Raw genomic sequence first — 24,045 nt, 5'->3', positions numbered from 1 at the left:
ATGGGGAAGCATTGATCTCGCTCAGATGGTGTGGACCTGAACAGGTTTGGTATTCCTTGCCTTATCTCACTGCTTTGGGGTCCCATCAACTCACATTTCCCTGATTGACAACACAGAACGCCTCCTCCCATCAATACAATTGATTTTGTGAAAAAGGACAGGGAACATTTTTCAGCTAGAGATAGATGAATTATGGTGATGGCAAGAGAGAACATTTCAGAGATCTTTCAGTTTAGAAATCTAAATTGGGAACTAAGGTACTATTATCATCCCAAACATATGCCTAATTTTTACCCTCAGAAAAATAATAGTATTAGAGGAAACTTACTACAAGTGAAAAATAGACTTAGTTGAGGCCAGCTGAGGATATAATTGCTATTTTTTAAAGGCTATCTGCTAATTTTTTTGTGGGAAATTTTTGGTTAAGTGCATATCTTTGAAAGACATTTCATTAAAGTTCAACTTTCATGGTTTATACCTGTAGACCCTAACATAAATCCTATGTGAACGGACAAAAGTGAGTGGGTGTCATTTGTGACCTGGAAATAAAAGGTCAACCATTGGATTTACAGCTTTTTTAGTGAAAAGAACATAAAGATTCCTGCCAACTGGAGTCAATCCATATTTTAATGTTTCCTAGTTAAGATTATAAAATCAAGGGATTAGGATCATGCTGTTCAGTGAAGGTCAAAAATTAAATGTGGTGGGCTAAGTGTCATTCCCATGGGGCAGAAGTTAATATTTCAAAAACCATTTCTACCACTGGCAGTCAAGAAATGAATCGTCTATGGTCATTAACCAAGGTAAGGGGAATCCCACTATCATTACTACCATTTAATGATGATTACACTAATCAACTATATTGTTAAATTACTCTGCTGTTCTCCTATAATGTCCCCGAACAGTGATAGTGGATTGATTGCTATCAAATAATTCTCATATGCAATTGGGAACAAGTCAAGATGGAAGATCATATATGAAGGCTTCCTTGTGGGAAAAGAAGTTGTGGCTATCTTATGAATGTAAGAGCAATAACAGAATCTTATGTCGCATATAACATTCTTCTAAGATCAAGAATCTGTGACACTTACAGGCCTGTTCTTAGGTATGATTCACCAGTACAAAACTGTTTAAATACAAAAAATGAAATGCATTTCTTTTCATTATGTTTTTTTCCTATTTCACATTTTTTTTTTTTGCACTTGCTGTCACCCCCTCTGCTTTTGTTTCCATTTAGAAAAAAAAAAAATTTCATTTGCTACATCCTTTCCTTCCTCAAATTTTTGGAACTCTGGATTCCATCTACTTTGGATTTTTATTAAGGGAGAAGAAAGGTTATTTGAATGTCTTTACAGGATGATTCAGACACATATCCCCCATACCATTTTCAGATCCATTTTAAGATGCCGGTATTTTTCGAAGTTATAGAACTACAGAATATTGAAGCTGGTAATTTCCTTAAAGATTATCTATGCTAGACGCCGTCATTTTCCAGATACAACTTTAAGTGCGTTCTGGAATAAAGTGTGCATCCTTTTGATAAAACAGCACCTCCAAATAAGAGACCCAAAGCCCAGGGAAGGTGGACCGACTTCCAAGGGCACATGGGTAAACAGAGGCAAAGCAGAACTGAAACGCAAGGTATCCAAACTCCAGGAGGCAAGGGACCGGTGGTTTCATGGGTGCCTTAGGAAATGGGTGCATGAATCTTATCTTACAAAGGTGTTTTATAAAAGCCCAATATCCATTAGACTAACCCAAGGGCATTGGAATCCTCAGGAACAAAAGCACGTAATTCAAAAGTCTACCTCCGGGGATTTCTCTTCGTAGACTGCCCTGTGTGTATTGTGTGGATGTGGGTGTGGGCAGGTGGGAGTTCAGCCCGTGCTCCTGTCTCTGCTCCTGGGGAGCTTTTGCTTGCACAGTTTTCTAACTTTTGTCCTTCACAGTGTAGACAAAGGTTAAAATTCCCATCCACTTTCACAGGCAAACATTTTAAAGTGCTTCTACAGGAGGCAGAGAGCAGGGAGGACCTTTGATTTAAAGTTCAACATTTACATTTGTAATTTTGACTAATTTCTGTGCTCGCATTAATTAAATTGAAATTGTTTAATTAGAATAAAAGTAAAATTGATCATTAGGATTAATTTAACCTGATAGGCTTTGTGTGCCTTTCTAGACAAATATTATGAAATATAGTGATAATGAAGCAGTGAGAGGTATAATTTCACATCTTATAATGATTTTAATATCTGCCAGTTGTTCTCCCTGGTATCTGGATAGCTCTGAATGTTGCTATTTGTTACATCATTACCATCCAGCTAGGGCCATGCTGTATCTCACAGTTGGCCTCTTCCCAAATATTTTTTCCTGTCAAAGTCTAAAGATGGACCAAGTTCTCTTCACCCCCACCCTCCTAAAAACATCATTCTTTCCCTTTCCCCCACCCCCACCATCTTCCAGGAAGACTGCTCGCTGGGCTTTTCCCCTGGGCCTTGCATCACAATGACCTTTGTAAACTAAGAACTGCTGCTTGATACTCCTTATGGAATTCACTAATGCTCCTCAGCCGTAGGGTCAGTGCTGTCAAATCTGGACTGCCCCTCTGCACCCCTTCCTGGCTGCTTGCTTGGAATAAGAACCAGGCACAAATTAAGCTGCATGATAAAATGAGGGATTGATGCCACTGAACAACGAACTTGAAGGGAGTGGAAGAGAGAAGGCAGCTTCTCCACGTGTCTAATCGGCTTCTAGGAAATAGCTTGTCCTCTTCAGCCCCGGCCTTCCGTGTAGCTCTATCAGGCAAGTGTGTTTCCAGATTTGGTGCTCCCTGTTTCTTAAAGAAAATCATAGAAGAATAAGGCCCCTGTTTTACCAAAGGATTCAGCATCAGTTTTTAAAGACATGAGGGGCGCCTGGGTGGCTCAGTCAGTTAAGCGGCTGCCTTTGGCTCAGGTCATGATCTCAGGGTCCTGGGATCAAGCCCTGTGTTAGGCTCCCTGTTCAGTGGAGAACCTGCTTCTCCCTCTCGCTCTGCCTGCCACCCTGCCTACTTGTGCTCTCTCTCTGTCCGTCTGTCAGATAAATAAATAAATAAAAATCTGTAAAAACATGAGACCTGCATCTACCTACCAACATACTAACGAATGTACAGCCTTTCGAACTACCAGGTTGACTGTCAAATTATTTCATCTTCAAAACAATTAAGATTCACATTGGTAAATTAAATCCTCAGGAAAATCTGCAAACTGTCTTGAGTTTCCCAAAATTCCTCCCATCCACCATTTTGCCAGAGGAACTTAAAAAAAAAAAAAAAGTAACACTAGCAGTTGTGTTTGTTTCCTATAGCAACCTTGAACAGCAGAATCCAAAGGACAGTGGAGAATGAGTCAAAATTAGATGTTTATGAAAAAGAAAAAAGAAAAAAAACCTGGACAAAAGAACATGATTCTCAGTAATCTGTGATTGACTGACCAATGAGATTAGCAGAGACTATCTCATATGCAAATTCTCATCTTTCTGCCAGATTGGCCAGTCATTCCTGACCAAAGGCTGAGAAACTCTTGGGTTACTTAGGAGCCCAGGTTCCACTCAGTCACCATAAGAAAACCACCACCCAAAAAGAGACTCCTTTTACCATCCATTTCTTCAGAATGTCATCTAAAGGATTCTACTTTTTATTCATGTCCTTATCCAGTAGAAGAAACTTCTTATTTTCATAGCAAAGAGTTTTAGTTAGAAGCTTATTCACATTTAATTTGTTTTTAGAAAATCCTTGATGTTTCTCAGAATTGAAGCTAATCTAAGTTCAGGGGGTTGAGGGAAGGGTATATGGCTAGCATACTCATGCTGTTATTGTATTGATTCAAGAAAAAGGACTGCCCCTCATTGTACCAGGCCAACAAGAGCTGTGACCTGGCACAGAAGATTGAGCTTTCTGTCTTCCCCGTGTCAGAAAAGAATACCATAAAACAAGGCTCAGTTCTGCATAGTCTAGTTCAGACACAAAACACTTCCATATATTATTTCATATTATCCCCACAGCCACCATGCTAGGAAGGTGGTCTTAATCCCTTCTTAACAGAGGCACACACTGAGACACAGATTCATCGTGGACTCTCTGTCCATCCACCCTCGGCCAGGTAGATTCTTCTCTAACCCCCACAGCAGCACTTAGTCTTTCTTGAACTACCTGCCTCATCACATATCACTCTGCAGGGAGGCAGCTGCTGAAGTTGGGAATGTCACGACCCACAGTGATGCTGGATGTGCTCACCTATCAGGAAAGAAGCATCCCGGGGTGAAGAGATGCTAGAAAGTAGGTCTCAGTCCCAGCATCATTAGTTTATTACTCCTCTACCTACTATCTCACTAGATAAACTCAAATTTCAGAGAGAGGTTGAGTGGCAGAGTCCATGGTGCTATTTCTCTGGTTCTTTTTCCATTTCTGCCCATGAAGACCATGGCTGCTTTCTCTGAACTCCTGGACCCTTGCATAGTCTTAACCTCAGTGAGTCACGAAATCAGCTCTCTCCGGATCGGTTCCCTATAATAGCATTTAGAATCCCTACTTCAACTCTTCCTTGTTCCCAACCCAAAATAGCTAGTTCTTCCTCTCTAGTGTACCTTCATTGCCTGGAAAATCCCTGAGATCTTTCTGACCTAAAAAATCCCTTAGGTTTTTTCATAAACACAATATGGGATCTCTTTTTTTGGAGGGGGGGGAGGGCATTTATCTTTATAATACTCTTTATCTGCATTTTCAAGACAGAAAAACAGTTTGGCAAGCCCTAGTTTTTATATCTGAAGAGAATAAATACGCACCGACCATTTTCACAAAATGCTGAAAATGATTGCAGAAAAATTCAAAGTCAAAGGCTATGGAATTCTAGAACATACTTCTAGAATCTGTTACTTTTCAACTGGAATGTTAACTTGAAAGCTTGATGGGGAAAATTAAGAAGATACAGTTGGCCCCTGCCTTGTCTTTCTCTCTTTCTTTGACTTTATAGCAGATCTGAGGAAACTTTGAATACTAACTGAAGCTTGTGTGCCCAGCCTGAGAGTCTGAAATGCCTGAGAAAGCAGTACAGATTCCAACTGTAAAACATTCCTTCCCCAAGCCTTGGAAACTCACACACTGAGGCCGGCAGAGCTCAGAGGGAGCACATGTAAATGAGGCTCAGTTATAAACTCCTGAGGAGTGTTTTATTTAGTTTAAACCTGAACTTGAACTCATAAACATGTTCCTGAAGAACAACGCCGAAAGGCTGATGGAGTACAACAGGAAGCGATATTTTAGCTCAGACAATTCACTCCTCGAAGAGAGAGAAAAATCTTCAAGTATTTTTTTTTTAAATCAACACCTTCAAGATAGCACAAGGTGGTAGAGCTGCAAGATTTTTGTGATTGCAGAATCCAAAGAAAGTTAATAGGTATCATTTGAACTTAGCACCATTCTTGCAAAATGAACGATAGGATCTCCCATCCATATGGTGATTTAATAAGAGAAAAGGATATTTAAAGAGTCAATGAGCATATAACAGTCCAATGTGTAATTGGTTTCATTAAAATATAATAAAGTGATAGCAGAATGTGTAACTGTTCCAGATGAGTACTGTGGGCATGAGTTCTGAGTTTGTTCCCAAATGTCAGTTACTGGCAGAACCGTACCTGGTAGAATTTATCTGACAACAAAGTAGGTGATTTTGTTACCATGCTTGACTTTATAAAACACATTCTTAAATCTGTCTTCAGTAATCTTTGCTTGACTAGTCATGACTAGAAAGGTAAAAATGAATTAACTAAATTTTCTGTGTTAGAATGATATTACCTGTCTCCTGGCAGGGAAGCCAGGTAGCTCTGCCAGTCATAAATATGATGTATATGCCCAAACTGTTGATAAGACCCTTCACACAGAGTGCTAATGTTATGGGATCTTTGCCTTTGTTCACCTCCCCACCCCAACCCCACCAAGAAGCTTCCCACTCACCTCCCCTAGAAATATTCAGGAAGAATCGAATTGTTTGTAGTAATGAATATTGCTTCGTTGTAAATTTAATCTACAGATTTAGAAGGAAATAAATCTGAACATAAAAAGCATTTGCTGTTTCAGCATTAAAAAAAAAAAAAGTACTGTCATTTGAAACTGCCAACCCCCCCATGTGGGTTTGTTTTGCAAGTCACGTCTTAACAAAGACAAGTTGTGTTGCCATAAAACCCTAAATCCTACCACATTTTCAGAAGGAGGAGGAAAGCATTGTTCGCTGATCCCTGGTTTGTGCTTTCGGGGATGTCACATGGAGCTTTGCCTGGGCTCAGGGAAATCATTCCATTTCTATCCAGGGTGGTTGGTCCAGAGGAGGGAGACCTTGACCCCACCGCATGCCGTCCGGATCACAGCAACGCCTTCTGTGACCATGCTGCTTACGGTATTTCCAAGTCATTTAGGCCAGTATTTGAAAGTTTTGTCTTTTTGTGTTTGTTACTTCCTCCCTCAAATGCCATGATAACTGGTATACTGAGGCTGCTTTGCAGATACGTAAAGTTGGACCCCTGAAGTCGCAGAGACTAGAATTTAGGTCTCCTGCTTTCTCCATGGCCAAGCTCAGTGAGGGATATGAACAGTCTTACCCCAGTAGCCCATCCACACTATGAACAAGGAAAAGATGACTCCTGGAACTAGTGAAATGGAAAAGCAGGTGTTCCCGGAAGGTAAAGAAAGTTCAGGAATGGGATCTTTGTAAGCAGAATCAGAGTCCCCTGGGGTGCCACCCCCAGGGCAGCTGGGGACTGAGCTCGGGCTCCCGATTCACAGTCCAGCGCTGAGGTGCATCTCACTGTCCTCTCTTTTCTCATGAGCCTGAGAACTGAGATGCTGCAGCCTCCTCCACCTTCTGCCCCAATTCTGCCTCTAAGCCTCGTTTCTTTGGCTCTTTGGCTTACTACAGAAGCCCCTCCATTCCAGCTGCTAGGCGGGGTGGTCGTGGTTGCAGCTGAGTGCCTTCTTCTGCGCTTCCTTTCTTAATCCGGTGAATGGAGTAGGAAGGACTGTTGGTTCCTGCAGCCTTTGGGAGAGGAGGGGTCTGCCGTAATTCCTGGTGGGGGGGGGGGGGGAACCCAGGTGGAAAGGGAGAGAAAGAGACTGGCTAGAGGGGTGGAGGGGGTGGGCAGGAAACAGGGCTCGGAAAGGACAAGAGGAAGGAGCCCGGACTGTGACCAGAGGGTGAATAAAGGGGTAAGAAGCAAAGACCTGTGCCCTGGGCCGTGCCAGTCGGCACCAGCTGCGGTGGAAAGGTCCAAAGATGGCAGATGCCATGCAGTGCCTAAAGGGCTCCTTGGCTGAAAAGGTTAGTTTGGGAATTCGTTTCTGGCAAAGTATCAGATCCTCCGTCGTTCTATTGCAGGACGTCTCTGGAGACTTTTTGTAATAATTGGACTTTTCGCTTTAATATTATTTTTTTACCCCTTTCCAGACTCTCTCTACCTGCACAATCCAAACAGTACATCTACATGAGAGATGTGCTGTGAACCTGAGTGGTGTTTGGGAAGGGCTTCTCAGCTCTGGGGGAAGAGCAGGAGCAGAGAAGCACTGGGTGGAATGATTATTACAATGTGGCCACGCTCTGCTGAGCTCTGACCTCCACTCCCACGCCTCTCTTTTTAAACAAGAAAGGTTACCTCCCTGGGCCACCGTTGGGCCAGCCCCAAGTGTGACTGTCTGCACTTGTTAGACAACAGGCATTTAATTAAGGTTGGAATCTGATGTGCAGAAAACATACATTTTTTTTTTCATTTCATAGCTCCCTAGGAAATTATTCTCCTCCGTCCCTACTGTACTCAACTCTCCCCGCCGCCAAAAAAAAAAAAGGAAAGACCCGAGGAAAGATTATCTTAATACTGAAAATCAAAAATTACAAAAGGGTAGCCTGCCTTCTTTAGTTTTGCCTTTGGGACTGACATTAGCCAGTAATAAAGCCTGTATTGTATCTTCAGAGCCGAGCCAGCTCTTTAATGGCTAACTTCCCACGTGCGAAAGGGTCTGTCCCATTTCGGGGCATTAAAAATAATAGCATTTAATGAATCTGTAGCTAAAATCTTTCATCTTTTTTTCCTGTGCAATCAAAGGGGTGGCCCAATGCCTTCTGATATTTGGTTTGGACTCTGTGGAATCACAAAGAATAAAAAGGAACAAACAATAAACACCAGGCCCCCGGCTGAAAATAAACCGCGAAGCACCATTGTCACTGCATTTCCGCTAGCAGAGCCATCCAGCGCACCGTCTGGGCTCCACCCAGACAATCCAGCAGTGCCATCCTAGCCAAACAGATAGGAACTCTGGACGATTTCATCGGGCCGTTGTCCCCTTAATCTCCACGCTGCACCTCAGATCTCAAGCAGCTTCCGTGGCGCGGGCTCACTTTAATGGATAGAATCTATTTTTCATGAAAAAGCAGGAAATAAGCTGTCTCTTTCATAAAAAGATTTACAAAATGTAATCATTGTTGAAATATTCCCTTTGAACTGCCGTGTCCACGGGGGTCTCCGGCTCCCAGAGTCGTGCTTCATTAGAACCCCCTCACAAGCGGCTCCAGAAGGGCAGGTACACTGGTGGTGTGCAGCTTTGATGTCTTGAATGAATGAAAGAAAAGCACAATAAAAAAGAGCTGTTGATCAAGCATAAAATACTCTTTAAGCTGACAGAATAGCAGCGTTAACACACCCTAAGCTGCTTTTAGTTTTTCCCTTTTTTCCTCACATTTTCCTGTGCTTTGTGTACAGTGGGGGTTTGTATTTTATAAGAAGTCTCTGATCTATGTAGTATGCCGTTCGCTAACAAAAACCAAAATAGGATTGTTTCTGTCCCACTTGGTTGCCTGACGACTTCCCCCCCCCGCCCCGCCGCCTCCCCTCTCTCCCCCGCTCACCCCCAACTTCCAAGGCGTGCAGTTTAGCCTTGCAAGGCAAGGGCCCAAATGGCTTTCATAAACTTGAGCCAATTCCTTTTGTGTGGTTGGTTTTGCTGCTCTGATTTTAATACCGCAATTAAAGACAGATTTTTATTTTCTCAAGAACTTTCTCTTGCAACTGGGGGAATGGAACTGACGCAGCTGCTACTTTTAACTAAGAAATTATATCATTAAGTAAGAGAGAGCCGCCTTGTTGAGCGATGACTTTCCAAGGGAACCGGTCCTCCTGGGGTCTCACGTGGACCGTAGGGCCCGTACACATGTTAGAATTAGAGAGTCCATTTACCCCGGCCTTCTGGTTTTGTGTGCTTGCCTCTAGCCAGGCATTAGCTCATCTAAGCCCCATAAAAACTGATCAAGTTGTTATCTCCATTTCATGGAGTCTAATACGGAGACCCAGGAGTGCTAACGAACTTGCCTGAGATGACTTCACTGGTACAGAATGGTGTATACTAGTTCAATGATGGGGTTCTGCTAACTCGGCCTCCGGGGGCCCAGCTCCACTGCGATGCACACAGCCCTCTGGGAAGTCTGCAGAGCGAACACGAGCGGGCCAGAGTGCAGTTGTTCATTCGGAAGTCTTTGGTTTCATGAGGTAAAAGGTTACTCAGATGAGACTGTAAAGGGAGACCAAGAAGAAAAAAAAAGCACTTGATGGGGAGGCAGACACTGGGGCAAGTTGGAAGACGGCGCAAGATTTAGACTTTGGAACAACAGTCGGAATAATTGGATTGTGTGTGTACTCCCAAGGTTTGGAGGTGCTGGATGGCTTATTGGGTAAAAAGATTAGTGTTTTCCCGTCTTGAGGTTTGAACCAAACGGAGGTCTTGGCCGGGAGCAGACGGTCACTCTCCAGGGAGCGGTGGTTTGGACAACTGCTCTGTGCTTGTAGTAAGTAGGCAGCCGTCCATGTTACAACACTATCGCACGTGCTGCTGACGCACTTGGCCCCGCTGCAGCTGCTCTTCCGTCAGAACTGCCTGGGGCGGCTTGCGGGGACCTGCCTGTGTCTCTCAGGAGCGCGTCTGTCATGGGGGGGAGCCACGTGGCCACGTGGCATGAGCATGGATGTGGCTCAGCTGTGCTGGAAGTCATCCATCTAAATACCCTGTTGGGGTAACTGACACCAGGCTTCCAGAACCTTAGACACAGCCCCTTCCTTCCTTCCTTCCTTCCTTCCTTCCTTCCTTCCTTCCTTCCTTCCTTCCTTCCTTCCTTCCTTCCTTCCTTCCTTCCTTCCTTCCATCCTTCCTTCCTTCCTTCCTTCAACTGTATTTAGTAAGTGCCTGCTCTGCCCCAGCCACTGGGCAAGACACCGGGGATGCCACGCTCAACAAGATATCCATTTTCTTGGGGAGAACACAGGTAATTACAGTTCAGAGACTGTGACAGAGGTAAACCCCAGGACGAAAGGCCTGGAGAAAGACCCCTTGGAAGAAGGGATGCTAATCTGAGAACGCAAGAGCTAGCAAGTGTTAGCAAAGCCAAGGAGAGCAGGATCGCCCGTGCCAAGGCCCAGCAGGGAGAAAGCATTTGGCTTTGGGGGATCTGGAAGAAGTTTCACACAGCACAAGTGTTGAGTACAGGCAGTGAAAAGATAAGGCCACAAAGGTAAGTGGGGCCAACCATGGCCCATTAATGTTTTAATAGTTTCCTGTACAATAAACAAGTCTTGGTTTAGCATTATTGAAAACAGGCTTTCTTTAATTAACAAAATCAGACAAGAAAAATGATGGCAGAGATCAAAGCCCGTGGCTGGCAATACCAGTAACTGACACCTGGGGATAGCTGCCCACCTTTTTCAGGAGAAACCAGTGTAAAAACCCACTCTCCTCTCCTGTCGTGCAGAGACAGACTCCTCACAGCAGTCCTCTGGGGGCCCGAGGACAGAGACCTCCTTAGTTAAAGTCACACAACTTGCTAAGGGAAAAAGTAGGACTCGGTCCTGGGTCCCTCAGACATTGAATGCTCAGCCTCATCAGTCGATATGAGGCTGATAAAGGTTGATCCTACTGTGAGCCCACCAGGGTACCTGGTATCTTGAAGGGTATAGAAGGCTGTGGTTCAGTGCTGTCTTTCTACGAAACGACTCCTAAAGGGCAGGACCTATTTATTGTACACATTCTATCCCCAGGGCCTAGTGTACATTAGCACCCAGCACACATCAGGGCCCTGGTGCTTGCAGAATGAGTGAAGAAATGCTCCAAAATGGTGTCTACTGATGTGAGAAACCCGGAAGGCCTGTCCATTTCTGTTGTATTGAAAGGGGGCCGGGGGAGCTACCAGGTTTTGGGCTGATTTGCCACGGGCAACAGTGGGCTTTAGCTCATCCAAACCAGAGCAGGAAGCCAAAAATGACGAGCTGGATGAGTGCGACCCTGCAGAGACAGCCTCTCCTCAAGAGAAGAGTAAAAATGGTGGCCACAACTCACGCAGTCCTGGTTGGTAGCGTCCTCTTCGGGGCTGATGAAGAGTCGGGCCTGCGGGGGCCATGGAGACAGAGGCCTCCCAGTATCTGCACGTCTCTGTTTTCTGTGTGTGAATGTCCTTAAATAACCCACCTTGCCTGGGGAAGAAAGCGAAGTGTCACACCCAGTTCTGGATTCCACATTAACAGCCTCCTTCCGCAGTGTTCAACTTTGCCCTTGAGGCCTTTTGTTTAACTTTTTAATCTGAAAAACAGATTCTGCTGCGTCACAGTCTGTACCACCCTCCCCATCCTCACCCCCTGCACCCTCTCTTTTTCTGGTTAAAGTAAAATAGAGCTATCTCAAACAGACTTGTATTTCCTTTTGTTGTTCAAATATACATCCTGCCCTCTGAGTGAGAAGAGTATATAAAAGGCCCTTTAAAAAAAGAAAAAACTTGTTATTCACATTAGACCGTTTGTTGTTGACGAAGGAGTCTAGTCTTCGTAGACCATGTCTTGGGGCCACCTCATGACCAAATTTTGGGAAAAGAGTTTCCTAATTGCTCTCTGTGGGGCATAAGAAAGGAAAGAGCCTGGCACTGTCAGAGGTGCCTACTGCCATTCCAGCCTTCCTGTTTAGGATGCCGCCGGATGGATATTGTTTATGGTTCATAAAACCTGACTACTGTGAGGACTCCAGAATCCCAGCAGAATGGGATTCGAACTTTCATGGAGCTGTAAATTAAGGGGCGGGAAGTGTGATAAAACTCCTTAGAGAACGGCGAAAAAAAAATTTCGCGCTGCAATGGTTAAATGAAATTTTATAAGCACATTCAGTGTGGAGCTGTTTTGCATTACATGAGTTGAATACCTTAGAGACGCCACATCTGCAGGCACTTTATTAAATCCTTAGTCAGCACTTTCCAACCTGATGAGATTACTTCTTCATTTGACTGGAGAAAAGGAAAGCTGAGCTCTGGTCCTGGACTGCAGGTTTCTTTTGATGTTTCACCTTGAACACTGAAAGAGGACAATTACCACCCCCCTCCGCTCCCCACCCCCCGCCCCCGGCACATCCCAAACTGTAGAAATTGTGAATGTAACAGATTAATTTTACTGAACTGGAGCCTCGGTGGGAGTGTGGATTTATGGACCTCCAAAACAACTATAGCTGAAAGTCCCTGAGGAAAAAAATAGATCAAAGCTCTGTGTTTACTTCCTTAATGTAAATGTATCAAGATAACATCGTCCTATATTGTAATATTGGAACTCTCTGCAGATAAGGGACAGAGATTCCTTTGTAGTCCATCTGGATGCAGTAGGTTAGATTAAGGGGTTATAAAGTATGAAGGCAGAAACCATATGAAATGGAAGTTTGTGTCAGTAAATGTCTGAAGACAATTTTTTGACTCTCCATAAATGAATTTTGTTTGGTGTGGCACTATTTTCCCAGTGATTTGCTACTCAACCCCAACAATTTAACAACCTCAGGATTATTTTTATATTTCTCTTGTATGACCCAAGGAAAAAAAATGCTCAGAGTCATTCTTCAAGTCATGTTTTGAAACTAGCACTGCTTGCATAATAGATTTTCTAAGGAAACATCACAAGAGAAAAGTGGGCTTTTCCAAACACTGTCTTGTGCATTTGATGTTATTAGTAGTTCATGGAAGCTTCTAGAAATTGAGTGGCATATACATGTGCAACTATCACATTCATCATAAAGAAATTAGGAGCGTCTTCAGCTACAAACTGATCATGAGAAAATAGTTCGGTGAAATGGATGAGTTTTTTGATTATTCTTATTATAACTGTTTATCTGCCATCTCGGCAAATAAATGATTTAATCAAAGAGACCTCATCCCCCCCAAAAAAAAATCCTCAAAAAACAAATTCCCTGTGTGGTTCCCCTAACGGACTGACTTCCCATTGTGGGGGGGGGGGGGGCGGGGGAAGCCTTGGTCAAGTAGCTGGGTTAATTGTCATGAAGATTAGTGTGATGTTGAAATAAGTCCTAATGGTCAAATTACAGGAGTGAAAAAGTTTAAGAATAGGTTTTGGTTTGGGCCTGAAAGGGTTAATTAAGTTTTTTTCACGGGTTATTAAAGACCCCCAACCCATGGCTTCAGGAGTCATATTGACACCACACCACAGGGCAACTCGCTTCTCTATTGACATGTTGCTGGTCAGAGCACAATAGCCTTCTGTGTCTGAAAAATCATTGCTAAAATCATCGCAAGGAAAAAAAAAAGTTTGAAAGCCCTAACCGTAGACAAAAGCCCAAGAGCTGCAGTGCGCAGCTCAAAAACCCGGAGTCAGCAACTTCTATTGATTAAAAACTAACCTTTAAAGTAACTCTGAGAGTGTGTGGTTAGCATTTAAATTTAAACATGTCATGAGTTGATTTGTGTTACTGAATACCAACTCAGAAGGAGTAACATTCACATCGCATTTTTTTTTTCTAATTCCCTTAAGCAGCTAAAGTATTTCATGAAATGTCAATAGGGCAAAAAGAAGAAGTGGGGGGGCGGTGGCAATGCTAGGCCTTGTAGTTTTCTTTCCCATGCAAATATTCACCCCCCCAAAAGAAAAGTGTGGAGAGTGAAACACAATAATTAGTCCTTTGTCTAACTTTCCCAAGTGCCAGAGAAAGACAGATTAATTAAATATACAACAGTGTTGGTTTTTGGAGTGGGGGTCTTGCTTGCTGTGTAGGTCATAAATTAGGCAGAATAAATACTTCAATGTGTTTGCAGTGGGCCTGCTACGTCAGAGCCCCTGGAAGGTTGGTGGGAGGAGAGCGGAGGGTTTCTTGCTAATGATAGTCACGTCTGGGTCTGTCTGGTTGCTCTTAGCAACCAGACATGATGTAACACCAGGATGAACTTGAACTTGGGGGACTTGAAAAGAGAACAATAGACCAGAGCAATCAATAAAGCCTATTTCAGTGAAGGATTACAGAGCTGCTCTGGGGTAACCTTGTCGGCAAGGCACACACTGAATAGTAAGATGTGTGAAGAAACTTTTTTTTTTTTTTGCTTTGCTTTTTAAGAGAAGTGCAGAGCCACTGCAGATTTTTGTAGTGCGCTGAGGTTGTGTCCAGAAACTGTGGTATGGAAAACTGCTCCCCCTGCTGACTCACTGGGTCCCCGGTGTTTGCTTCGAGAGCTACTCTGCGGCGTCAGATTGAAGAAGGCTGGAATTTCACAACCGACTTAGAAAGTGTGAGAACAGAAATCCTGTAAGCATTATTCGCCGCACCCAAACTTGGAGACTGTTTTGTGAGCGAGAGACCGCGGCTGTGGCACGCACATATCCGTCAGCTCTGAGGAGAGGCCTCCTGGAAATACAGTTCGGGCCTTGCCTCGCCTCTCCTTTCTTTCCCCCTCTTCTTCCTTTTGTCCAGTTAGATGTAGGCCGTGTGTCTTTGCCAGGATGATTTCCTTTCGGGACACAAGAGGCTTTATTGTGTTGCTCAGAGCATGTGGTCAAAGAGGAACATCTAAAAGTACACAGGATGAGTAGTTTTTCGGGTTAGGCTTGGGTTTTTCAAGTCCTCTGGAAATCAAAGGTAGCTTGTGTGACCAGGAAATCTCATACCTGGTAGCTATCCACGGAACTATCATTTCGCCGTTCACCCCTGGGATCAGAGGCCGTCCTTTACGTAATTGAATCTCTTGGGCACCGATGAGCCTTCGTCTGACTGAATCCACTCGAATGTACCCCTTTCTGATACTGCCAACTCAGAGATTTCAGCGACATTCACTTTTTCTAGAAGTTGACGATTTTTCTGTGAATAATGATGGATGTGGTGAATTTGGCACAGTAGCTCTAGGGAAAAGTTGGCAAAAGCCAAACACTTCTCTATTTCACTTAGAAACCTACTTTGATAGTACACCATAACTGGTCACTTTGTTTAGCTAACGGAGAAAACAATGCTGTCATATAAAGTGATGTATCACCAGACTGTTGTCCAAAGCCAATCACCTAAGGATTTTTGGAAAGGAAAAGGTAACTGGTAACTGGTAACCGGGCCCAGCAGGCATATGGAAGGCTTCCTAAATAAGTGCTGAACGAACAAAAGCAAAAACAGGGGCTATGCAATGGCCTCATTTTTGTCCTTTGGACATCATGGCAGCTAATAGGGTGAAATCTTGATCCCATTGGATTATTGTATGTCATTTTTGAAAAATTATCTTAGAAATATCATTGAGCCAAAAGGAGCATTTTACCTCAGAAAATTTACCTCAGGCACACATAAAGGAAACTGGGTATCAAAGAGGTGCTGTGACTTGCCCAAAATTACCCAGGACTCTTCGTGCAGCACCTTTTTCTACTTCACCCCCACTTATTTTTATGTCACTGTTGATCATCCGCGCCCATTCAAAGACTGTCACAGCACCGTCTTTAGGGCCTCCATCTCATTGAAAAGGAGATGTGAAAATCATACAAGTAGACATTGATCAGCACAGGAAACCTCTTCCCTCACCCATTGTCCATTCGTTCAGCACTTGTTTGTTGAGAACCTTCTACTGCAGGCACTGTGCTAGGACTGAGGACTCAGTGACAAGATGATCAAGCTTCTTGCCCTCCTGTAGCTGCCCCTGCCAGACTGCAAAACCTATATATGTATTTCAAGTGGACACAAACACTTTATTTTTGAGACATACTCAGAACGTTGGCAAACCCCAATGAAGACACTGAGTTTCAACTTCAGAGGAGTAAGATCAGCTTCAGTGACTCAGGATTTACTACTGTCTGTCATTCCTCTCTTCCATTTCCAGAAAATCCTCCCCCCCCGCCCCCATTTCATTCCTAATAGAGATCCCAATTTCATGGTCGGAAGGGCAACTTCTAAAATATGTTACCTTCCAAATTGTACCTCTAATCTCTCTTTTCCTTTTGTCTTCCAGTCCTGGTACCTGGGATAAAAGTCGCAGCGTCCCACCATCCACCAGACAGACCACCTGACCCCTTCTCAACTCTGTAACATGGACGCATCCTCAACCCAGCGCGGTTACAACTTCACTGTCAGTGGAAGGGGAGAATCCAATCAACTTGTACATGGAAACAGCGAGCATTATGGTCAAACAGCAAAGGCCATAACCTTTTGGGATTTTTTTTTTTAAATACTTTAGGGACTGTTGTAATTTTCTCATATGGTGCTGGAAATGGTTGGGCTTTGTAACATTAGGAGTGTTTCATGGTAGCGTGAGCATTAGGTGATGTGGCTAGTGGAGGTCTACCCTTGCTCACTGACTTCCCATTGTAACACACTTTCCTTACGGAGCCTGGCTGTTTCACAGTATTTCATGAATTTACCCACACAGGTGTGAGCCTCCTTGAGTCATCAGGAGGCGCATAGAGAACGAAATCTTTTGTAGTAGCTGAGATCTGCAATATATAACTTACGGGACAGTCAAAGGGCAATGTTTTTCTGTAACATATTGGAAAAAGAAAATGCAGTTATGTTCCTTTTTTACTTTTTCTTTTGGTTTGGTTTGGTTCAGCAGTCAGCAGTTAAATATATAACATGGCCCACAAGGACAGTGAATCCACTCACGTTGCAGAACAATTCCGAAATGACAAACTACTACTACTACTATTCAGTTTTTTAAAAGTTGTGAAATGCTGCACTTACATTTAAAAAAAAAAAAAATTTTTTTTCAACAATTTCAACAATGACACACAAATTCACATGGAAATGGGGAAGATGGTCTGTTTTGACAGAAACTGACAGGAATCAATCAAAACAATCGAATTTTGAAATGAGTAAAGTGCAATTTCATTGGATAGCTAAATATCTTTGTAAGATAGAGATTGTTGAAAATTCTATTTTTGTTTTTCAAGTCCTTCCACCCCAGGACTCTAAATTATCGGGGTAAAAAACAGCCTTGCAAGAAAAAGGGGAGCTATTTTTGCTTTTTATGTTTTTTATTGTTAAACTTGTATCCCTTTAAAAACTGAAGGAAAATTTAAAAAAAAAAACAAAAAAACAAATCTAATGGTGCTTTTACCACGATATGTTAACTACATTAAATGCTAATTAATTATTTTCTGTTATCAAAGCACATAACTAAAATGAAATCATGGTATCTGTTAATTTTATAAGCTAGAAGTCACTATAATGGATTATGCCAATTCTGAAAATTTTTACATGTATCCAGCAACATAGGATTTATCAGTTATCAGACACTTCATTGTACCAGAGATTGTCCAGAACTTTTCAAGACCTTTGCGCCCCTGAACTGGGCTTTGGGGAAAAAAATAATAATAATAATAATAATGAAACCAATACTGACATAAATGCCGGTGCCCATTCAGATCAAGGGGACCTGTTAGGGAAAAAAAAAAAAAGTTTGCACCCCCAAATGTCCTGTATCTTATGTAAAAAAAAATACACACACACACACACACAAAAAAAAAAACAAAAAAAGTAACAAAAAAAAGTGCAAGTGATTTTTCTACCAGACAGCGAAGCACCCCTTTGCTTCCCATGCAACTTCAAGAAGGTTTCCTATACTATACATATATATACGTTCTGGTTGGCAAGCCCTGCTGATCAGAGAAAGTCTCTGCATGTTCTAGTGTTAGTAACTAATTTTTATATAGTTAATGTAGGATAAAGTAGAGTGCATTAAGACACAATATTGTAATCCCTACTCTAGGCACTTGCCTTTAAACTATGTTTTTCAGCCCTTCAGAAGGGTTCTACTACTGTCCTATACAATCAAGTAACTGAAATTCTTGGGAAGACACTTTGCTCCTCATCTTTCCCCCCCGAAACAATGTTGTTTTGTTTTGTTTTTTTTCCTTAATTTGCACGAAAACAAAAATTCCATATCAATGTGCCTTGCCCTGGATAGCGATTATTTGTGGAATTGTTGCACATGCTCCTCTATTGAAAGGGGTTTTTCCCTCGTCAAGCATTTGGAGACACTTTTTGTAAATGTGACTTTTATGTCAGCCATCGTCAGTTTCAACATCTAGAACTAAATAGAGAGTTAGTTGTTCCGCAGATAGGAGTAGTCTTTATTGTCCTCTGTGGTCAGTGGCAGTGCTCTTCTGAGATCTGTAGATGGCTTTAGAATATCAGTATTTTGGATGTTGCTGCATTTTACAATTTATTTGGAGTCTTCCTTTATTCCCCCCCACCCAGATATATGAAAATATGCAATACCTGCTTATATCGTGTAGAAAAGCTTAGCGATTGTTAATTTTCCTTTTATTTTATTTTTTTTTTATTTGACCAAAGTCGGTGCTGCACTTGACGCAGTGTGTTTTAGGTGTTTGTCTTTGTACTTTTTTTTGTGAGTTTTGAATGCACGTGCGCAGGAAGGGCTCCTCTTAGAGAAGCAGTCAAACTGTGAAGCACTAAGCTGACCCTGCTTCAAGCAATTTTGTTTTTACAACTGTTCCTTTCACAAGCAAGCCTTAAAAAAAAAAAAAAGACAACTTCCTTTTTCTTCAGCTCCCACACCCCATTTTTCTTAGCAGACTGCAGTCAATCCACATTCAATAAAAAGTATCTAATGCCCATTTTTATATGCACGTTTTTAAACTTCCAAGTTCTGAAAATTGTTTACCGGTTATCTCTATTTAAGGAAAAAAAAATAAAATAAAACATTTTGGATTTTCGTATGTGTCTGATACGTGGTTGAATAGTCGTTTGGCGCTGTGTATGGTGTGATTGTCAGTATACGGTGTCACTTCCTATAGCCAGCCAGCATACTTTGCCTTCCCCTATAGCACTTAGCTGGGCATTACTTTATTATGACATATGTGCACTAAGAAAAGAAAAAAGAAAAAAAAAAAAAAATAGCAGCTTTCAGTGCTTCACAGTGAAGGGAAAAAAGCCTAGACAAACATTTTGTCAGAACCTTGCGATAAGCCAAGGTATTACCAGTAAATTGGTTGTATATACGATAAAATTGCACCCTTTTTTTAAAACAAAACAAACTAAGCAATAGTTTGGGCAGTTTTAGTTGTTTTTAGTGAGCATGTTGTAGTCATGACTGCAAAGAGAGAGAATAAACTGCCCACTCAGAAGATATGTAATTTGTATTGTTGTATAGTTTTATTGATTACACTGATTTATTCTACCCTATTTTATAATGCAGGACTTTTGTAATGTTGTTTAAATGAGGAAAAATTTCTGTCAAATTAGCCTAGTGAAATTTCTGATTGTCCATTATAAAGGCAGCGTTCATAGAATTGCTTTTCTTTCTTTCCCGCCCCCCGCCTTTGGGAACTGGATTTAAGTTTAAAACTTTCCTGTTTCCTTTTTTTTTTTTTTTGTAAGTATTTAAATACAGTTATTTTTTTTCTCTCAATGGTATAGCATATTCCTATGCTTGAGAAGTATAGGTCTACTGAAAAACCATTGTAAATGGACGTTACAGGTATGCTGTATTTTTGAAGGTATTTTGTTGTATTAAGTTTGATGAAGCTAAAATTAGGGAACTCTGAACAGATTTGCAGGAAAAAAAAAATGTTTTAAAGGCTTTAAAACATTAAGGAGGCAGTCTAGGGTGATAACGAACAGGGGTTAAGTATTAAATACACTAAGTTACATTTTTGTTCATGTTTCATTGTCCAGAAAGCAGCAGGAAACTGTAGTTCAGTTGTGATCAAGCAGGAAAAAAGAAACACCAACAATCTGAGTGTTTACCTTGTTAGATGAAAGCCAAGCGAAGATGTTTGAGGAAGACTTTGCTACCTGGGGTGTGTAGACTGACAGGCTGAGGGCCGGCCGGATTTAAAGGCCCCGCCCTGGATTCTGAGACACATTGGAATTTTTTCTCTCCTGTCAAATGGCATTAACAATATTGGCAAAGAGAAGTCCCTCAAATCACTCTCCATGTTTTTTCTTTGGGAACTGAAGTCAGAGGCACAAACACTAAATCTGATCATTTTTCTATAGGCTTTTTTTTTTTTTCCTGACCCATCCCCCTGCCATTAAGATGCTCTTTTTCTGATCATTCATGGGCAGAGGCCCTCCCCCTAATGACACTCTCTCCATCCCAGAGCTTTTTACTTTCCTCTGAGGTTCGAGCGAACTTTTCTAGAAGTTTCTTCACACCCTGGCATGGCAGTTATTGGTGTCAGCCCCTCCGCACCCCCACCCCGCAGTCAGGCGTGGGCACCCCTCCCCCGCAAGCCGACAGGTACACTTCCCCACGCTTGCGGTCCTCATTCTCTGACAGTCGAAGTGTAAGGGAACCCAAATTTTCCAGAGTCACGGTGTTCAGTCAGCCCACAGGAATATGCAAAACCCATCTCAAAAAGTTTGTCTTTTACTTTTCAAACCCTTGTCCCCATAAACTTTAAATTTTGTCATAAAGTATTTATGAAAGCTGGATTAAGAAAAACATTTTTTTCCTTGTGATTTTTTGGGGGGGGGGATTTCTAGGAATGTCGCTTGATGTACTTTGCATCATGTCTCTGGATATATCTTTTTGTCCCTAGTGGTGGTGGTCTCTCTGTCTCTCTCTCTGTCTCTCCCCATCTTTCTTTCTCTCTTTCCTTTCTTTCAGTGTTTTGTTTTGTTTTGTTTTGTTTCCCGGTAGCAGGCCTCCATAGAACAAATTTAAAACACAACTGGCATGGTAATGTAAGGAGAGCTTCAGTGGCACCTCACCACCCACCCTCAGAGATCTGTCCTCGGACGGTCTCAGAAAGCCACACTGCCCACCGGCAGGGCTTTCATTCCAACCGGCTTCCAAGGCCAGCTTCCTCCCGAAGTCAATGCATGTATTTACTGTTTGACAGTAAACCCGCTCTGCCTTCTCCACGTCCAAGGCTGTGCATTTGCCTAATGAGTGTCGTGTATGTGTTCCTTTTATTTTTTCCAATAAAAAAGCAGTGGGATGAAAATTGCTTTGATAGATAGCAGGTAACATTGAAGCTATTCCATAGCACTTAACTGTAGTGAATACTGTGTCACCAATTCTGAAATCAATTTAATGTTTAATGCAAATCCATTACATGGTGCTATTACAGGCTGACAAAATGATTTACACCAATGTGACAACTTGGGCTCAATTCACTCTGCTTTCCAACAGTGTAAATGCATAGCAGTGTTTATCTGCATGAGAACTATGCACTAATCTATCTGAAGAAAAAAAAACTATATCAACTTTGGTATCTACTTTCCGTTTACTTCAATCCTTGCCTTTTTGGTCATTGTTATAATGCCAGCTTTAGGACAGAAAGAATTATAAGAAAACCAGCATAATACCTGATATATTAAAATGTAGTGCCTGTGAAATCTGTATTATATTGCTCTTCTGAAGTAAGATTTTTCTACACCGGTAGCCTTCGCTGTCAGTCAGGACCTTCTATAGGTGATGTAAAATAACCGTACAATATTAATGCATGCTATTCCATAATGCTTAGTGAGCTGTATGAATATTACTCCAAGTTATGTTAGTCTTTTTTTTCTGACTTGGTTCTTGTCAGCTAGGTTTAAAGGTATTTCACTGAGAACGCAAATTCTGTCTTTCTTGATTTCGGCTGTTTTCAGTATTTTGGAGGTATACATTTACTTAAATTCAGTATTACTTGTGTTTTTGTTTTTGTTTTTTGTTTTTTGTTTTTGTTTTTGTTTTCTTTCTCCTAGGGGACAAGCATGGGTGGTTGATTTCAGAAATCAGTCCCTGGCAAGACTTTTGTCTCAAAACAACCGCTTGTGTTTCAAGAACTGTGCTACGAAGACACTCTGAGAACATTTCCAAGTGAGGGACATTTTCCTTGACCCTCGGCTGAAGCTATGCTGACCCTGAAGCGTTTTCTTAATGGACAATGTTCAGCCAGGTACCCATGCTTGATTCGTCTTCACACCAGACTTCCTCATGTTAAAAGAAAAAAAAATGAAAAAAATCTTTAAGAAATCACATGGCTATTTAGTTTCATGCACAGTTGCAATATTTTCTTCAAAAATAAAACTCTGTACAAACTTTGGGCCCGATTCATAAGAAAAAGGAGTTTGCTATTAACACGGGATTTTTTTTTTAAATATACTTTTTTTTTTTTTGGTCTAAATTTGAAACTACTTGCTTCCCAAATTAAACCAGTTTCATCTCACCTTTTTTCCCCCTAACCCAGCACCCATCTGCCTTTTATGCCCCCAGAGGGTTACATAACCAGATAAGGGGAATGGGGACATGGGGAGTAGGTACCAGAAATGCTCGGAAAGATAGGGGACCACTTGCCGTTGAGCGCACCAGAGCGGGGAGGCAGCAGTGTGTGGGGACAGGACCTCGCCTGTGTGCCAGGCATCCCGAGTTTCACATGCGGGCTCCTTATGCGATTTAATTCAAAAAAACCCGATTTCCAAAATGTGTCTGGACTACGGGAATATATATATGGTGGAAGTGCCACCTCCAGTCCGACCAGAGCACCCTCATGGTAGAAAACACTCACCAGGTCGTGCAATGTGAACTTTTGTATCTCCACAGTGCTTTAAGGACAAATAGTGTCCCATGAATTGGGCTATTTTTCCTGCTATTCTTACGCTCGACTTCTCAAAATGACAGAAGCTCTTCCCCCTTTGATTCTATTTGTGTTATTCTTATTTTCCGTTTTTTTAATTTTTAATTTTTATTTTTTTAGTAATAGTCTATGTAAATCAGCATTTTTTTTTTTTTTAACATCTCAACCGAAGGTCACGAGGCCACTCGCTGTGTGGGGGTGGAGGATTGAGAGAGCTAGCTGCCAGCCTTCATTTTTTTCTCCCTGGTCTCAGACCAGCCTGTCTGCACTGTGAAGGCACTTGGTAGTGTCGCCCCTGAGATACTTACTAGACCTCGAGCTGGAGCCTTATCAGGTTCTAGGAGGTCCTCAAGAAAGACTTTTCAAGGCAAATCCATGATTCCCCTTCCCTACACCCCTGACCTCTTTATGCAGAACAAAGTTCCCTGGGGACCTTTCCGCCACCCTTGGAAATCTGTCCACTCAAGATACCTCGGGTATCTTTTTCATTTCAAATTGCGGGGGGAGGGGACCGAACACTTCCAGAGATGGAAAAAAGATCTGTTGTGAAACTAAATACCCCCCCGTGTTAATAACTTGGTTTGACATTTGTTTTTATGAGCCGGGCCCCCTGTGCCTCTAGTGTATTTGTATTGACTCTCATAGCTACCCTTTTAGTTTTGCTGTGTTCTGTGAAAATGTGTAATTGGTTGAGAATCACTGTGGGCGTCCATCCTCATTCAGCTAAGTCTCCACAGGTTTCTTGAGCTGGTGTGGATCAGTTTAACTCTCGCATTCAGCCATTAGTGTTACCACCTTCTCACATTACGATACAATTACTGGAAGCAAGTACTGCATTTCCTATGCAACAAAAAAGGAAAAATAAAAAATTGCTAATGCTCTGGAAGCTGTGTCATCATTTGCTTTAAGTCACACCCGGGTGGTTGTACTTGAGTGACAGTTAAGGGGATGGACCGCACTGTCCGTGATAGACGCCAAGCTCATCACGCCCTCCGCAGCGTTCTGATGGGCACTGCTGGTTTTCTCAGCTCCTTCAACAAATGCGGGGCTTAACATCCCCCTGTGCTTCCTGTGCGCCTGATACCGTTCCAGGTGCTTCAGATGTTGTATCGGGGCCCAGTCAGGAGTCGGGAATGGGGTCCGATAGGTTTTCCAAGAGGGGGCTCTACAACA

The 24,045-nt window shown here is 42.3% G+C and overlaps 1 protein-coding gene and 1 long non-coding RNA gene across 12 annotated transcripts in view; one reads left to right on the top strand and one right to left on the bottom strand.

Annotated features, from left to right (window-relative positions):
* NFIA (nuclear factor I A) overlaps window positions 1-23,758 on the top strand; it is a 369,091-nt gene extending 345,333 nt beyond the window's left edge. For all 11 annotated transcript variants that reach the window (XM_054512839.2, XM_054512843.2, XM_045897554.3 and 8 more), the window contains one exon: window positions 16,293-23,758. In XM_054512839.2, the coding sequence (XP_054368814.1) occupies window positions 16,293-16,310 (18 nt within the window). In that variant the 3' untranslated portion in view covers window positions 16,311-23,758. The remainder of the gene's footprint in view (window positions 1-16,292) is intronic.
* LOC135364169 (uncharacterized) lies at window positions 6,050-12,389 on the bottom strand. Its single transcript, XR_010410922.1, has 4 exons — window positions 12,251-12,389; window positions 11,402-11,641; window positions 9,388-9,586; window positions 6,050-8,630 (listed from the first exon to the last, which is right to left on the bottom strand). It is a non-coding gene; the product is annotated as an uncharacterized LOC135364169 (long non-coding RNA).
* Window positions 23,759-24,045: the final 287 nt, after the last annotated feature.

This window comes from Mirounga angustirostris, unplaced genomic scaffold, assembly GCF_029215605.1.
Source record: "Mirounga angustirostris isolate CCGP_5_RB_7025 unplaced genomic scaffold, mMirAng1.0.hap1 SCAF_4, whole genome shotgun sequence".
In the NCBI taxonomy this organism is placed as follows: domain Eukaryota; kingdom Metazoa; phylum Chordata; class Mammalia; order Carnivora; family Phocidae; genus Mirounga; species Mirounga angustirostris.
Note: the sequence above shows the minus strand (reverse complement) of the source record. Positions and strands in the feature narration are given on the sequence as shown.